Raw genomic sequence first — 18,025 nt, 5'->3', positions numbered from 1 at the left:
CACATGATGAGAATCTTAACCACTGGACCATAAAAGACCTTGATGAAATTCAAAAGTAATATAAGATTTAAATGTGTCCATATAGATGTGTACATGTGTTTATATAGATGTGTAAATGAGTTTATATGGATGTGTACATGTGTTTTTATAGACCAGTACATTTGTCTATATAGACGTGTTTATGTGTCTATATAATTGGTACATGTGTCTATATAGACGTGTACATGTGTCTATATAGACGTGTACATGTGTCTATATAGACGTGTACATGTGTCTATATAGACGTGTACATGTGTCTATATAGATGTGTACATGTGTCTATATAGACGTGTACATGTGTCTATATAGACGTGTACATGTGTCTATATAGACGTGTACATGTGTCTATATAGATGTGTACATGTGTCTATATAGAAGTGTATGTATATGTGTTCCTATATGGATGTTCTATTAAAAAGAGAAATTAAGCCTTCCTCATGTAGTTTCCTCCAAAGAACGCGTTCATTGTCGACGTCGTGGGCACTCATCATAGCATCTGTATGTTTAACGAAACCTGTGTCATAGTAATGCAATGTGAATCGTTTATCGTAGCCAAAACCATAGATATTGACTTCATCGCATAAATGCATCGCAAGGAAGACAACCAGAGCACCTAAAATAACAAAAGCCATTCATTTTTAAGAGGAATAATATGACTATAACGTTCAGATTATGTATTATAGAACAATAATATACAAAAAAAGTGTACAGTAATGAGTCTATATAATATCCCATCTTACCTGTTGTAGGCCTAGCAGATTTTGCATCCAGGTAGTGTGTGAATGCATACCTCAAAAAGTCTGGATGGAGAATACGAAGCTGTTCAACTTTGACCTTTGGCGTAGGTGGTTGCCTAGTAGAAGAGCAGAAATAACATTATAGAAAGATATTATTCTTTTTACCAAAAGTATTGCAATGTGAAAAACCAATGTATAAGATATGATACTTTGACCATCAGGAATGAAATGTATCATAACATAGTATAAAAGACTGATTAGGCCTTAGTAAAAACAATTGTTATATTTCCAAACACAGAGACAGTCTGGTTATTAAAAAAATTGAAAAAATCTTCTTTTAGCTACATTTTGTTTTCTATTTTTGACATATTAATTATTAGAAATCCCACTGTTAAAAAATCCTGAAGGAAAATGTTCAATTGGGTCCGCCCAAAACCGTAGTCTTTGGTCTCTAATTGGAGGTATCAGCTAATTATACAAGATAGGCAGCAGCCTTTAACTGGAGGGAAACTTTAATGTAAGGGGTTTTTAATTGGAGGGCAACTTTCATTTACATTGGTACCCAATTTATGATTAACAATCAGAATAAATGTTAAGCTTTGCCTACACTATCAAACTAGTTTGACAAAAAAAGTGTGATGTGCCCAAATATGGTACTGATATGACATTATCGTGTCCATATATAGCACATGACATTTTTTGTTTACATGGGGTTTGATGGTGTAGACAGAGCTCATAGTGTATCCAAGCAACGGATAAGTTAATTTATGAATGGTCGTAGGACAATAAGAGTGGATTGAGAATTGTAATGAAACAGATGGAAAAAACTGGACACAACAAAAAACCATTGAAACATTTCAATCTGTCTCTAAGCAAAGAAAATAAATTAGGGATCAGGTCAAAATTAATCTACTTCAGTTACTGCAATATTTATATTCTTTTACTGCATTAACGTATGATTTTTGTTTCAATGTAGAAGTTTATGAGAGTAGTCACTGAAACCAACAGTATGCGCGACAACCCAAGAAAAATTTGCTAAATAATTGTATACTGTAGATACTGTACAGTAAATATTTCGTGAGTGTTCAAGAGTAAGCAAAATTTAGTTACTGCAGTAACTGCAGTAGAATAATTTTGACATGATCGCTTTACTATTCTACAGTAATTCAAATATTGAAGAAATAGTTAAATATATATATATATAAACACAGCAAGAATCATAATATCGATAAAATGGTGTTGGTACAGTAAATGATGCAAATGCAGTGCTGTAATGTGTACTCATGCAAAAACCATGAAAAAAAAAATTACAAATATCCTTTCATTTTTGGGAATTAATTTACAATTATCTAATTATTCAGTAATAACAATAATAGAAAGTGTAATAGGTAATAATTAATAATAAAAATGTGATTTGAATAACTACTGCTAAATAGGATCGGTTATTAAAGTTATTTATAAAGTACATATTATGAGAAATTGTTAAAAAGTAATTATTTGGTAGGATTTGAAGCCACAATCTCCGGATCACTAGCATCTAGTTCTAGTTCTTTAATTCTCCATATTAAATATCACCCAACAATGCATAATTGACTTACTGTCTACAGACAGTGTAAATCAATAATTTGAACAGCTGTTGTATAAATGCCTGTAAACATACATTACAATGTACATAGCATTGCAACATGAACTAGGCAAAATAATAAATAAATAATAATAATATTCATTTTTTATATAGCGCTTATTGCACAATGCTTCTATTAAGCGCTTCACATTATTCCCCCAGGCCTTTTTTTCAGACCAAACACAATAGAAACATACACTGTACTCCTATAATGCAGCTAGTATTCAGTGCAAAGTTGTGTCTTGATCTAACTGGGTAGTATGTAGTACGTCTTCGGTCTCATGGTTGGAGTGGTTATATGGAGAATTAAAGTGTTTTATTTTGTGATAAACATTAAATTCATGAAAGAAATGTATCTGTCTACACTAGTTTGACAAAAAAAGTGTGATGTGCACAAATATGATAGTGATATGCCCAAATATGGTTGTGATATGACATTATCATGTCCATATATGGGCACATCACATAAAGTTTGATAGTGTAGACAGATCTTTAGCTATGTTTAACTTTTAAGAAACCCTCACCAACATTTAAATACCTGATTTAAAAGACGGGGCACAAAACCGCTTTCCGTAACAAAAATAGGTTATTCAACCGTTTACCGTATCACCCTTATGAATGTATGATAAAATCCAGAAGCAGTGAAGCAAATGTAAAATTTGCGCCAATTTATTGGTAAATATACAAACCAGTATGACGTGCGTGTCTTCATTCTAGGTGGTTTCTGTAAACCTAACATTGCTTTACCATACTCAACATCAAACTTCTTAAACATAGAAAATGTGTACCACAAATTCTAGATCATCACAGTGAACCAAAATAAAAATAATTATTATGATGGTAACAGTACAGTACCTTTAATTTTTGAATTGATATACCTGTTTTAATGCTAAAAAGTGGGACCTTTTAAAGGGTAGTTGCGAGTTTAAAATTTGTAATTCTTTATTATAAAAAGATAAAACTTTATAAACAACATTGAACCCAACTTATTTTTGACAACGGAGCTACACTTTAATTGTTAGGAAATGCTATATTTGCAATTTGATAAATTTTTCATTGATTTTTATGGTTTTCATTTTAAAATGATATTTTGATCACAAATATGTCATATAAATTTGGCAGGTAATGTTTTAAAATTCCTATTATTGTAGTAGTAGCAATTCACAAAATTTACAGCATTCGTTTTGAAAAGGAGCCCCTGTGATACTTTGCAAAAGTAGTCTCGAAAAGAAGCCCATCTTGAAAAGAAACCCATTTCGAAAAGAAGCTCATTTAAAAAAGAAGCCCATTTTGAAAAGAAGCCCACACAAGAGTACTAAAAAAGAATGGCCACGGTGTCGTGTTTCATGCCGGATGACAAAATGAAAATTAAAGAAGAAAAAAACATGCAAATAAATTCATTTTGCGGATTTATTTTAAATACTGACCGAGGGTCTCGGTGTGATGATTTATAGAGGGGCGGTGGAATTTCATTCAGAATGTTTCTGCTAAACGCTGTATCATAACTCTTAAACATTGCGTAAAAAAAATCTACAGTCTTTAGGAGAAAAATTGTACATTATTCAAAATATATAATGATTATATAATAGAATTCTTTCCTTATAATTTAGCATATTTTATTTGTATTGCCCCCCCCCCTTTTTTTTTGGTTAGCATGAATTATAGATAACATAAATTAAATAAAACATTCATTTCAGAACTTATATATGCGACACAAACATAATCAAACAGAACAAGTAAATACTGTATGAAATTACTGGAATAAGCACATTTTTTTCATTTTTTTCATTTCATTTTATTGCATATCAAAATCGCAGCCAATGGCTGAATTACATGATACTTACAAATATAAAAACATTTAAAACAGGCATAAAACAGTATATAAAGTTCACATAGAAATCAAAGAACAAATAAAAGTGGAATCAAACATATTGCACAAGAAAAATACATAAAAATACAAATTTAGCTAAAATTTATCTACAAATTTAAAAATTTAATTAAATAAGGGAAATATGGAAATTGATTATTTATTTACAAGATTATGAAATTTGATAAAATTTGAAAATGTGAAAATTATGGAGTTATTAAGTTATTTACAGTAGTATTATATTTATTTGTACATATTCACATATTATGTTTAATTTATTTATACGTCTTCAAAAATGTCTTTAGTTTTACTGAGTTAAAATCTATCTCTCATTAAGGAGGCGTGTAAGATAAAGCTTAGGGCTATTATAATATCGGTTTGTTTTACATAGGGGCTCAACAAATTCTTTTCTTTTCCTAAGTCTAACAGAAAGCTCAGGATTTCTAATAAACCAATCCTTGAATTTATTAGATGTAATACAATCTGTAGCAAATTTACGACATATATTTTCGCGGCGTTCATCTAGTCGTTTAATATTCAAAATGTTAAGGGAAGTGTTGTAGTCTTGGTAATCTTTACCCAAAATTATCTTACATGCACGTTTTTGCATGGACTCTATGGCATTTGTCTGCGCAACAGTAAGACTAGAGTGCCATACTGGTATTGCATACTCAAAAATTGGTCTAACATATGTGGTGTAAACTTGGGCAAGGTCTTCAAAAGGAATCCCAAACTGTTTTAAAAGGCTAAGCATGTGTAGACGTCTTCCTCCATTACTAAGGATATGGTCAACCTGGACATCAAATTTTAAATCATCCTGGATGAAAACCCCGAGTATTTTTGCATAGTTAACTGTTTCTAATTCACAGCCATTTATGTTGATAGGTGTCATATAGGGTGGCGACTTCATGAAACAAAATTTAAGTTGTTTGCATTTTGATGGGTTCAATTGAAATTTGTTCATGGTTGCCCATTCGACCAAATCATCAACATCATGTTGTAGTGTAGACGTTGCATTAGAGTTAACTACCTCGCCCAGTGAAAGATCATCAACGAACTTCCACTTTTCACAGATTGCTTCTTTCACAGCATCATTGATGGCAGCACGAAACACAATTTCTCCAAGCTTAGTACCTTGTGGCACACCACAGGATAAGGTTTCCCAGTCTGACCATGGATTAAAGAATAGAAGGATATGCATCGACGTGAGATCAAGGGTTCCTTGACTCTCGCCGACAGACCGCGGACCGCCCACAATGTTACAGTTTAATTAACCGCATGGTAACAACGAAACGGTCGCGTGCCTAATATATTGTTTACTGCACATGTGCAACGACATTTAACCGTGTTGACTACGCTTCTTTCGCGCGTTCTTTGTTGCACTGTATGTATTCATACATATTTGAACAGTATAATCAGTGGCGTAACGGATATGTGCGCTCACTGGCTAAACCGAAGCTTGGGGCCCATGAGCAGTGCCCAGAGGAACAGGCATAAAATATGTCGAAAATGCTAAAAACGTCCGAGGCCTCGATCTTTGAAACTTTTGGAGGGCCACTTAGGTTTCCTAAACAAGTGGCTTCAGGCCTCTGCCTCACGCCATTGAAAACAGTTATTAAATTACATTTTATGTTATTGTGAAGACCTTAGTGTAGGCCTACTTCATCAATATACCAGATAAAAACAATACTATATTGTTATTGGCTTAGAATTGTAGATGCTATAATTGTAATTAGTATAGGTTTCTGTCGCGATTGATCTACGCTAATGTTTTTAGGCCTATGACATTAAAGTAGCATTTTATGACCTGCAGTAGCCCTACATCTGAGACAATAACTATTTATTTGTTGTCTCAGCCTACATGTAAAATTACAAAATCAGCAATACTAGGCCTAGGCTTACTAGTAAACCATATGATTTGCCGACATTGATACTGCCTAGGTAGGCCTAGGCTAATCTGCGTCGCTAGTGGGAACACGAATCGCAACTATACATAGCCAGCCAATCCCGGATCAGGGATCGCTGTTTTCATTCAATTAGACCCGGTGATTGGATGTGATGTGGATGACATAACCACTAGCCAATCACCAGGCACTACAATTTAAATATAATCACATCGATAAATAAGGAGATTTATGAAGAAACCACTGCTTAGCCATATATATAAAACACGATTGTTGTATGGGTGAACACCGGCCACGCTAACAACATACATGGTCAAATGCATAATTTAATATTCTATAGATTAACGCAATTTTTAATGACAGAAGATGGCAGGCAAATAATGATAATTCAAATATAAAAATTGCATATTTTATTAATATTACCAACTACTTAAAATTACCAGTCGTAAGAAAGTGAACTTTTCGTAGTCCGATTGTGATGAAACTAAAACAGAATTATTCAGCAATATATTTTTGTTGTCAATTAATCATCGACGCAGACATGTCAATAGAACATTCAGACTGCGCATACGATTTCTACATGCTTACGTTTTGGTCTCAAAAAATGTAACAGTTGATTCGAAGCGTTTTACAGAGGGCCGCGGTTAGAGACACGGAGTTCAATGAGCGTGTTTGTTTGATTGGCAGCAGTGCTTTAGTATAGGCAAGCGCGTTGTAAAATCGTTTGATGTCACCGTCGATGCATATCCTTCTATTCTTTAATCCATGGTCTGACAAAGTCGATTGGTACTTGACTCTTTGACGCCTTCCAGAGAAAAAGTTACATATCCAATCGACAATCCAGGATTTGGCACCAAGTGCAATGAGATTACTTGCTGCAACTGTATGGTCAACGCCATCAAATGCTTTAGCGAAATCTGTTATAACCAAGCGTCCTGTTTTGCGCGGCTTGTCAGTTCCTTTATAAAGAAGATTGAGCATGTCGATCAGATAATGTGATGTAGAGCATCCTTTCATACACCCATACTGGCTAGTGTCCATATTCGGTCCAATATCGTTTAACAAGAGGTCGTATACAATTCCTTCTGCTACTTTGGCAAATTGTGAAGTCAAAGAAACTGGTCTTAGTTTATCGTGTTTAATCGGGTACTCTTTTGGAATGGGACACACTATGGCGTCTTTCCATTGCCGAGGTACACAAGATTGCCTAAAGGAAGCATTTACAATGTTTGTTAATGGGAAACTCAATTCACATGCAAACATTTTGATAATCTTGTTGGGCACATTATCAGGTCCAGCAGATTTTGAAACTTTAACTTTTTTTAGGTGGTAGAACATTTCCCATTCCTCCAGTTGGGGTGGATTTTCAGCTGGTAAGAAACTTGGAAGACTTTGACGCACCAAAGATTTCTTACTTTGCGAGACCTTGGAGAAAGAAACATTGATATCTTGAGCTATAGCAAGATCATTGTTAGGGGCAATGTTGGGTATTTGAATAATAGGTGGGGGTTTTAGTTTGTTTGCCATAAGCTGGATACCGTGATGCCATTTCACTGGGTTAGTTGATTTGAGGCTTTTAAGTCTTTCGTTATAGAAGTTAGACTTTGCACGTTTAATTTCAAGTTGGACACGGTTTCGATAGAGTTTCCATTGATTAGACTTTCCCTCATTAGCAAAACATGTTTGTCGTTTTAAAATAAGGTCTTTCACTACCCTATTCATCCAGGGCTTGTCGCTTGAGTGAAGTCTAAATGATTTCAATGGAAAAAACTTGTTGATTTTTACATCTAAGATACTATAAAAAGCATTTGCTTTCTCTTGGAGATTAGACATGTTAACAACTTCGGTCCATGGGTACTGGGTAATCCATTCACCAAATTGCTGGATTGCATGGGCAGGCATCAAACGATTGGTCTTTTTCAAGGTTCTATGTATCTTGTGTTGGTAATATTTGGGCAACCAAACAACAACATTGTGATCGCTCAGACCAATTGGTGATTGTATCACAGGATTATTGTAGTATTTACTTAGGTTGGTTATTATTAAGTCCAAAATGGCATCATTCCTGGTTGGTTTATTTACAACTTGTTTGAGAGCGTGTGTCTTGCAGATGATATTAATTTTAGATCGGTTAAAGTCTCCTAGTATAATATAACCAGCATTAGGGTATTTCTGTTTTAACTTATCGACAGATTCTGTAAGGTAGTTCATAATCTCATTCTTAGGACCATCAGGTGGAACATACACTCCACAAACAACAATGCCAGATATATCTCGGGGTAATCTTCTAGGGCGAATGTGAACCCAAACGCACTCGTATTCGCAGTTGGTATTTGGAACAGTGTCAATGATCCTGGAGTAAAATGTATCCTTAACGTATACCGCAACGCCTCCTCCACGTTTATGGGCTCGGTGGTAAGTATAAATTTGGTAGTTCTCAACAGCAATCGAGTCGTTACTTATTTGCTTTGTTTGCCAAGTTTCAGTAAGAACAGCAATATCAGACGAGTTAACATTAAGCAATGACTGCAGTTCATCAATACGGTACACAATAGACCTTGCATTACAAAGAAAAATGTTCGGAAAATCAACTTTAATGCTATGCATGTTTTGGTCAGGTCCCTGCTGCCGGCGTGGAGTACGAGGGCATATTTTAATCAGATTAGAATAACAAACACGATGAAATTTCAAGGTATGCTGTGACTTCGTAGATTGACGTATCATTATCAATGTTCTAATTTGTCTTACTTTGTTTCGGCCACCGCGACACCCTCTTGCTTTTGTTCGGGCTACACCAAGTTTATTAGCCACACTAAAAAAATCTTTTGGTGGCTTAAAATCTAACCGGCAAAGATCAAAGAGTTTTTGTCTTGAATACCTCATGGTCATGTAAGCTAGGCTGGTAAACAAAAAGGGCTCCAGAGGCGGTCTGCCAGTAGGCACAGGGGCACAGGCACAAGCACATGCTCATATATGATCCCAGCGGGCTTAAAAAGAACATGCTTGATTTCTCAGTACATTTTTAGTTCATTTTGTTATCATGCAAATTAATTTGTTTCCTTGGATTTATAAATAAAGGTTGTATATAAATTTTTTTTTAAAAAATAATATAGGGATTTTTTAAAATATCCCTAGCTACTTTTTTAAAATGTCTTAAAAAAAAATGTTTTAAATAAATGTATTCATATATATATTTTTAATTAACCACCATAACATTTGTATGAAATTACTGTAATAAGCACATGCTCATTGCTACTACTACAATAATAGGAATTTTAAAACATTACCTACCAAATTTATATGACATTTTTGTGATTAAAATATCATTTTAAAATGAATATATAATATAACCACCATTTAAGCTGTTTTTTAGTCTCATTCCAAAATTGTTTATATCTCTACCAAGCTACATTCCTTGTTTTCTACTTTTATTCAGACTCCACCCTGGCTCCCTTTGTTATATTTTTTTTATTCATGTCCACCCAGGCAGCACTTGCCAGCTTTATACTATGAAGTTATCCAAATTCCTTCACTTGCACTGATGAAGGGCTAGTGTTGCCTGAAAGCTCTGCTAACTTTTCTGGCTGTTTTACTTCTCGTTTTGATTTAGCTTTTCGCTTTTATTTTGTATCTCCATTGAGATTCAGCCACTGATACCCACAGCATTGTCATTTTTTCAGTAATTTGCCTTTGGATTTATATATATTTTTAATGAAATGTTATTACTATTTTCTATTTTTAACACAATAAATTTAATCTTAAATATTGTTTAAATATGAAATTTGGCTAAGAAGAAATTATTGATTAGCTATTAACCAGCTTTGACCCTTAAATAGTTCACTTTCAGTTATAAGATGATGAGAAACAAAATATATCTTTTTAATGAAAAATGTAATTATTTTATTTACTATTTTCCATTTGTAACATCAGAAAAAATAAATTTAATCTTGAATATTATTTAAAATCAACTGAGAAATTTGACTAAGTAGAAATTTATCAGATATTAACCAGCTTTGAGCCTTAAAGATGTATTGTCCCTTGAAACACAAAAAATGAAAAAAAAAATATTCTAAATTTAAATTGGCCATATCAAAGTAATATTAAAGTCGAAAATTCGAGCCAAAAACAACAGTTTACGTAATTAACAGGTAAATTAATTAGATTACATTTCGTCTGAGAAATCGTCGCAAGCGAAAGTAAACAAAGATTTCAAACCATGAGTATGCATTATGCATGATGCTAATTAGGATTGTTTACAACTCATCACGGTTGAGAAGGTGTTTTCACACAGATCGCGAGGAAGTTTTATGATTATGCATATAGAGTAGCCAAACAAGCGCATTGCATTATGGGATATGTTTTGATTGAAAACTTTGACTGGAAGTCAAAGTTATTTTTTGAACAAAAAAACATCTGTATTTCGGTTAAATTTTTTTTTTTTGACTAATTTTTGGTGAAAGTTAATAACTATTATGATACTTCAAAATGACCCACTTTTTTTTTAAATTAAAAAAAAAATTTTTTTTGGGAATTAGTCAAAGGGACAATACATCTTGAAATAATTCATGTTAAGTTATTAGATGAATGACGAAAAACAAAAGATTAAATACAATACCTCAGTATCTTCTATCTCTCGTGTGTAATCAGACTCTGGAAAAAAGGTGTAAAAACTTGTTCTTTTTCCAACATCATTAGCAAGATGACCCTTGGTGATTGCCCTATTTACTCTAAAAAAATGAAAGTTTGAAACGTGGTACGCTAGACACTTGACATATTAAAAATATATTGTCCCCCTAAAAGATTTTTTTTTTTTTACATTTTTTGTTGAATATGCCATTTTAATTCCACGTTATAGTTATTCACTTTGACCAAAAACTGCATTTGAAAACAAAATTTACCTGAAAGTAAATTAAAGCAAAAAATACTTTTAAAAATTTACTGTCAGACAATGGTTAAATTGGTAAAAATTAACCGTTTCTTTTGTCTTTTTCGTGAAAGTGAAATAATAATTTTTTTTAATTTTTATGTTTATTAAAATTCAAAATGATGTTCTATGAGGGGTGTTTTTCGAGGGAGGCATTTATTCAAAGCGGAGTGTTTATTCGATAAATTAAAACATAATCTGAAAAATCAATGTTACCTGAAAACGTGGTCATGTGCGTCAATTTCAGGGCCCTTTCCAGACCCCTTTAACACGCCTCCGCAGCCAACCACAGCACAGCGAGTACATTGCTTATTTGACAATGTCCCATATGCTGAAGTGGATTTGTAGTTTGGGTGGTTTAACACTTCAGCAATTACTATAAAGCAAATGATAGAATATGTGTTTTTCTTTAAAAAAAATCGCTAAATACTAATATACCAGTAAGCAGTATATACCTGATTTACATTGGACAATGGGTTATGCGAAGTTTAAAAGATGGAAAGAAACATTTGAAACGTATCTAGAAGTTTATCTAGGTAGGGTCTTTGGGAAAGTTTATTACTAAAGGAGCTTTCAATATGTGACCGCCGAGGAACAAGTTAGGGTGATGTTAATTCATTGTGTGCATATGAGGGGTTGAGTTGAGATTTGCATACTTCTTGCTTTGTTTTGGTGGTTTATGCGACGATCGACGACACATCAATCCTACGACCTACTGTTACAGACCTCAATGCCTCAACTGCCAGCTAGTTAAATGGGAAATGGTCACCTACAGTGGGTAGCATTAAATCAAGCCCTACTTACATGTTCTATTTTCTCTTGCAAATCCAAACGGCAACCCATAATGTGACAGCTTGTGGTAGGTGCTGAACACATTTACATCTTCTTTGGAGAGAAACATTTTGACATTTGGAATGTAGCGTTCTCTCAACCATGATGAATGCGCTGCTTTCTGGGCATATGAATTCGGACATTGCTGAATGAAGAGGAAGAAGAACTAAATATAAGTGCTGGGCATGAAACACACACTACTGTATTCGCATCAATTGTTGTTAAAACTAAAATTACAATACTTTTGACATATAGCCAAACAGGATGGAGGCAGACTGGGAGAAAATGATGATGCTTAAAAAAGTTGAGGCTACAGTGATTGTGGACATTTCATCAGAATGAAATGACTAGAACAACATTAGTAAGACAGAAAGCAGAGGAAAAATTTAACATATTTTAATGTGTTGTAGTTATGCTTGGTTCCCACTAGAACGTAACGCAAGGGCGTAAACGCAACGCAAGCGTTTTAACCAATGACGAGCGAAGTTATAGACAGTTAGCAATCACAAGCGAATAAGCCATCGCTTGTGATTGGTCAATTCACTTGCGTTGCGTTACGTCCTTGCGTTGCGTCGCTAGTGGGAACCACGCTTTAGGCGTATTAGATACCTTACAATTACATGCGCATACGTGCTAAATGAGAAATATTAATGCAAGATACTGTAATCAGATACAGCTTTGTATGGGTTAATCATTGATACAGTGGAGTAATGGCTATGAGCTCTCACTGGCTAAATCCAAAGCTTATGAGCAGTGCTCAGAGGAAAAAACATTCATTAAACTTTTAAAAGTATGTCGAAAAAGGCTAAAAAAGCCCTAAGCCTCTAATGTTGGATGGCCAATTTAGGGTTCCTAGACCAGGGGCCTGGTTAAACATTAATTGTATCTCTGACACTCTCTGTTATGATAATAGTTTTGCTGGTTGTGAGCTCTGAGTCATCAACTCAAATAACTACGTTGTTTTCAAACATTCTCAAACATAAGGAGTTGATTAGTCGAGTGGTTAGGACACTTGACTATTATACAGAGAGACCTGGGTCCAATTCAATTCAACTTCCATTCTACTGGGAAGCTGTAAAAGAGTACCTGGTTGAAAATACTAGAGAGGATAAGGCACATGGAAAGGGATAAGGCACATGGAAAGGAATAGGCCACATAATGCTGAGGATAAGTAAAGTGAGCTCATTACCCTATGTTTAGAATTTAATATGGACCTTTACCTTCTCAAAACAATATACATTTTACGCATAAAAAAAAACAAAGATACAGTACATGAACTGAATGAACTCACAGAAGGTTTGTAACTATCATCTCTTATGTATGGTAAATCGTTTGGTTTTACACGTTCAATCTTCGGTGGGTTAGGTGGCGGACGTTCCAGTAGTTCGTTAATACTAAGCACCCGTATCTCAGCAGCGTGTTCTTGCACCTTCTGCGTTGTCAAATTACTGGATGGCTCAACAACGCGTGAGTTATTTATGAATAAAAGTTTCATAATATTATTTAATATCTTTTCTGCAGGAATATCATTAGCTCCTAAATAGTCGTTTATTATCTCTTGAATTCCCTCGAGTTGTTTTCCAGGCAGTTGGTTGGCATGGTGAATAAAGTTGCTCGGTAAGCCTAATATTGATTGGATTTTTTTTATTTTGTCTTTTTCATCAAATTGCAAGTTGCTTTGTTTATTAGATGATTCTGTTAGTAAATTGTTTTGCCTATTCGCATTGTCAATTTCAGCTTTTCTTTCTATATATCTGTGAGAAAAAATATGACACAAAAGTTTAATGTTGATCTAAAGCTCTGTCTACAACTATCAAACTAGTTTGACAAAAAAAGTGTGATGTGGGCAAATATGGTAGTAACATGGTCAAATATGGTAGTGATATGACATCATCATGTCCATTTGTGGGCATATATTATTTGTTGTCACATAAAGCTTGATAGTGTAGACAAGGTTTTTTAATTGTATCGTCCTATTCATCTTCTGTATTTATACATACATTACATGTACCTTGAATGTTATTGTTAGTTATATAAAAGAAGATAATCTTACAAAGACTACATTTCCTTGTTAAAAATAGAACCTTCAAATGTCATTCTTTTGATTCATTTTCATTGTAATGTGCTTATTAAACCAAGAAGGAAAGGTTGAAAGGTAGAAAATAAACTGAAGAATAACCATAAGCAAATTCATTCACTATCCTTCTTAAAGGTGGCAATCCTAACGTTCACAAGACAAACATACACAAGATGCTCTACATAAACAAAGTCTTCTTACAAGTCTTTGGGAATGGAGTTGTAATTTGTCATTAGAAAAAATCCTGACATATATGACTTGAACCCAGGACCCTAGGATTTGTAGCCAAGCATCTTAACAACAAGTCACACCTCCCTATACAGAAATGGTTCTGAGAGATTTTACTACCTGTAAACTTTTTTTTGTATCACAGTTACATTTCCACTATTTCATGGAAGAAATTTACAAATACAATAATAAAAAAGACATTTCTTACAAAAATCTTGGTGAGTTAGTACTTCCAAATAATTTTACAGACAAAATGATCATAAAAAAGCAGACAAATATCATTAAAAATGAAACAAGTCGGTTGACGCTAACACGAAACATGGTGGAGAATTGGCAAACGTCTTATTAACCTGCAAAAAAGAAAATTTATTATAATTACAAACACTTTTATTTTAAAGATATATTATCCACCTACAAAAAATTGTTCTAGACTACTGTACATATTTTTCTTAAATATGCTATTTTAATATCACATAATATTTCTTCACTTTGACCAAAAACTGGATCAAAAAAAAATAAAAAGTTTTCCCTGAAAAATGGGATTTAAAAAAAATAACTAAATTGTCTTGTCAGCAATGGTTTTTGGTTAAAATTAGCCGTTTTTTTTGTCTTTTTATAAATGAAATCATTATTTTTGTTGATTTTTTTCTACAGAAGTGAATAACTTTATTAAAACTGCAAATGGCCAATTCAAAGTCTGATTTTATTAATCTTTATTTTTCAGGTTTTTAAAGGACAAAATACATCTTAAGGAAATGTATTGCAAAATATATTAGTTAACTATCCAAAGGGCATCAACATGTTGTAGGGCAGAATGTTGGACTTATTAAAATCCTTCCATCTGTTGACAAATTGACAGATTTCCAGAGACTAAATTAAAAGCTTGGAAATGAAACGACCATCAATACAACACACATTGGTAATTGTTCTCTTTGGTAACATATGGTGACTTATAATAGACATACAGTAAAGAACTTCAATATTTGCCTTCTAGAATGACAAATTATACCAATCAATAATGAATAATACTGTTTAAACTGATACTACAAAAGGGCAGTAATGGTTCATGATTTTTCCACATGGCATTTGTCATAATCGATTGGGAACTTTCGTTGTCAACGTAAAGATTCGTTGAGTACTTTTTGTATTCGAATTGTAAATTTGTGCTCAACAGAAAGTCATGCGAATAGAAAACGTTGACAACAAAAGCTTTTTCGTTAAGAACAATCTCAACTCTCAAAATACTCCGTTAAAGAAGTACTCAACGGAAAAACTGTACTCAACGGTGAAAGTCTAAATTGAATACGACAAATATGATGCATAACTGTAGAATTTTTATAAAATCACTGTGCAATTTGAAATTGTGTCCGCATTGCTCATTATTTGTATAGCACAATAGAAATAATTTGACATGAATAATTATTAACATAAATATATACAAACTAAAATGTCCATTTTGTTTTAGCTTTACATATCAATAGGAATTAATTGCTAATAGCAGCAGAGTATTAAAGGGAAATTGGTTTTAAGGCAAGCTTGTTGATACGCAACCTAACTCATTCATTTTGATCGGCTTCAACTGTTTTCTGTGTTTTATGTGTAAACTGACTTTGGGGTTGGGTCAACCGGCTTAGCTACAGTGATTAAGTTCACTTAGTAGGTTGACCCTGGTCTCCCCAATTTCATATTTTTTTGTTATGTATATATTGAAATAGACCGAATAAATAATGAAATGATATGAAAGCAGTTTTTGTGTGTCTGTCTCAGTGGCTCGGAGTGCTTATGATGTCAACACAGGCACAAAAGGCTACTGTGTACGCAGGTGTATTCGCATTAACCCATGCTATTTCGACTAATTTAAAATTTAGTATAAAATTTTAAGTACCGCGTACCTAAGTACTATCAACCTACAGGCCCAGTATAGTAATATTTATGGGTCATTCTTCAGTAAGTGTCTAAAATCATGTCCCGATACTTTGGTGGGATAGATACTGAAAATTCATCATTAAAAAATCGAAATTCTTGGCTTATATCATAATCAACATTATTGTAAATATAATTACTGTACATAAACCAAAGATAATAACATTGATATTGTTAATTTTTAAAAAAATGTTTCAGGCAACCCCCTAAAACCTCATGTCCCGATTGTACCTCTTCAATTTTATGATCGCCGTATATATTTGATAGCAGGACTTTTGTTAATTGAGAATATTGTAAAAAGTTAGTTAATCATGATTTCATGCGATTTTATTAGAACTTCAAAATATATCTCTACATACATTAAATCTAAATGTTTGGAAAAAGCTTGTCCCGCAGTTTTGTGTCATATCCGTCACATAATTTAAATGTGCCGTCTACAGTTTATTGAACGACGGGGAAAAAAATTGATTGTGCGTTGTAAACATGCAAAGATATTGAAATAAAACTAGCCACACATCATTTTCAATAAAAGAGGAAAAAAGCCAATAAAACGAGGTTTTAGAAGAATTACAGTTGCGTACCTTTATTGAATGTCATATCTGAACGGTATAGAACTCATTAAATAATTATAATTTCTTGTTTTTTTTTCAACTGGAAGTACAATTTATTCACGGTATCTAGAAGTATGTACTCCGTCTCCGCTGTCAGACATTACTACGGGGTGATCCTGGACTGTCCTAAGCTAAATACATCATCCGTCACGGTCAGCTCCGTCACATTTCCCAATGTTTCATTGTGACGGAGATGACGGCCAGTGACGGATATGACTTTTTGTTATTGCCAGGGCCTTTTTTTGTTGTACATTTTGTTTATCTTTATTATGTTATTACATTATTATATATGTGACTCTGGTCAATAAACATATTCAAATCATATCTTAAAAGTCGTTTCCGTCACATGATTTTTGAGGTTCAACATATCCGTCACGGTTTCATCTCCGTCACATGGATATTTTATCCTTTTAAATCCTAAATTATTTCAGTAATTAACGCAATTATGTGGTATAATTGAAATATAAACCATATTCTTCTACTATGTCAATGGTTAGTAATATTAAAATAGAATTTTGTAAAACATCACTGGACAGTCATACTATTTTCTGAAATTTATTATTTTTTGGAATAGTAAATGGTTTTGAACGTATAACATCATACTAATAAATGTTAAAACAATCATTTTTTTTATTAATCGAGAAAAAAATACTGTATAGTATCGCAACGAATTAATAATGGAAATAATTTTATAATTCCTAACCGGTTATTTTTTCTATCTTTGTATATCCCATTAATGTGACGGATATGACAGCAACATGGAACCATGTATTTATAACTGCGAATAAAATACGAAATATATAATAAAGATTGCGCCAAACATACGCTTGCCATGTAATACATGTTCATTTATCTGAATACACTTTTAAAATTTAAAAAATGCAAGTTTTAAAATGATTTTTTATAAACCTGAAATTAGACACTTACTGAAGAATGACCCTTTATGCAACCAATTTGATCTACTTATAGGTAATTAGGACATATAAGTAGTAAATTATTCTTATTTACTCCATGATTAGGATCTATATTCTGGTTTATATGAAAAGTTAAACATTTATACTAAAAGACTAGGACTATATATAAATCATATGACACTTTTAACAACAATATTTAATATTTGAAGTGGATCCGGTACGAATTTGCCAAAGTGGGTACGAGTCGACCAAATATTAGGGTAGGGATGACCAGCACCTAAGAAGGGCAAGGCGAATACCTCTAGCTATCTAGACTACTACTAATTGACGGGAGTAGTTAGGCCTA

At 33.2% G+C, this 18,025-nt stretch overlaps 1 protein-coding gene across 1 annotated transcript; it reads right to left on the bottom strand.

Moving 5' to 3' along the window:
* Positions 1-196: 196 nt before the first annotated feature.
* On the bottom strand, positions 197-14,023 carry LOC140044752 (alpha-N-acetylgalactosaminide alpha-2,6-sialyltransferase 1-like). The gene is made up of 8 exons (XM_072089403.1): positions 13,989-14,023; positions 13,218-13,680; positions 11,900-12,071; positions 11,312-11,471; positions 10,787-10,898; positions 3,828-3,937; positions 780-892; positions 197-652 (listed from the first exon to the last, which is right to left on the bottom strand). The coding sequence occupies exons 1-8, from the start codon at positions 14,021-14,023 to the stop codon at positions 435-437; spliced, it is 1,383 nt and encodes a 460-aa protein (XP_071945504.1). The 3' UTR covers positions 197-434.
* Positions 14,024-18,025: the final 4,002 nt, after the last annotated feature.

Source organism: Antedon mediterranea, chromosome 1 (genome assembly GCF_964355755.1).
Source record: "Antedon mediterranea chromosome 1, ecAntMedi1.1, whole genome shotgun sequence".
NCBI lineage: Eukaryota > Metazoa > Echinodermata > Crinoidea > Comatulida > Antedonidae > Antedon > Antedon mediterranea.
Note: the sequence above shows the minus strand (reverse complement) of the source record. Positions and strands in the feature narration are given on the sequence as shown.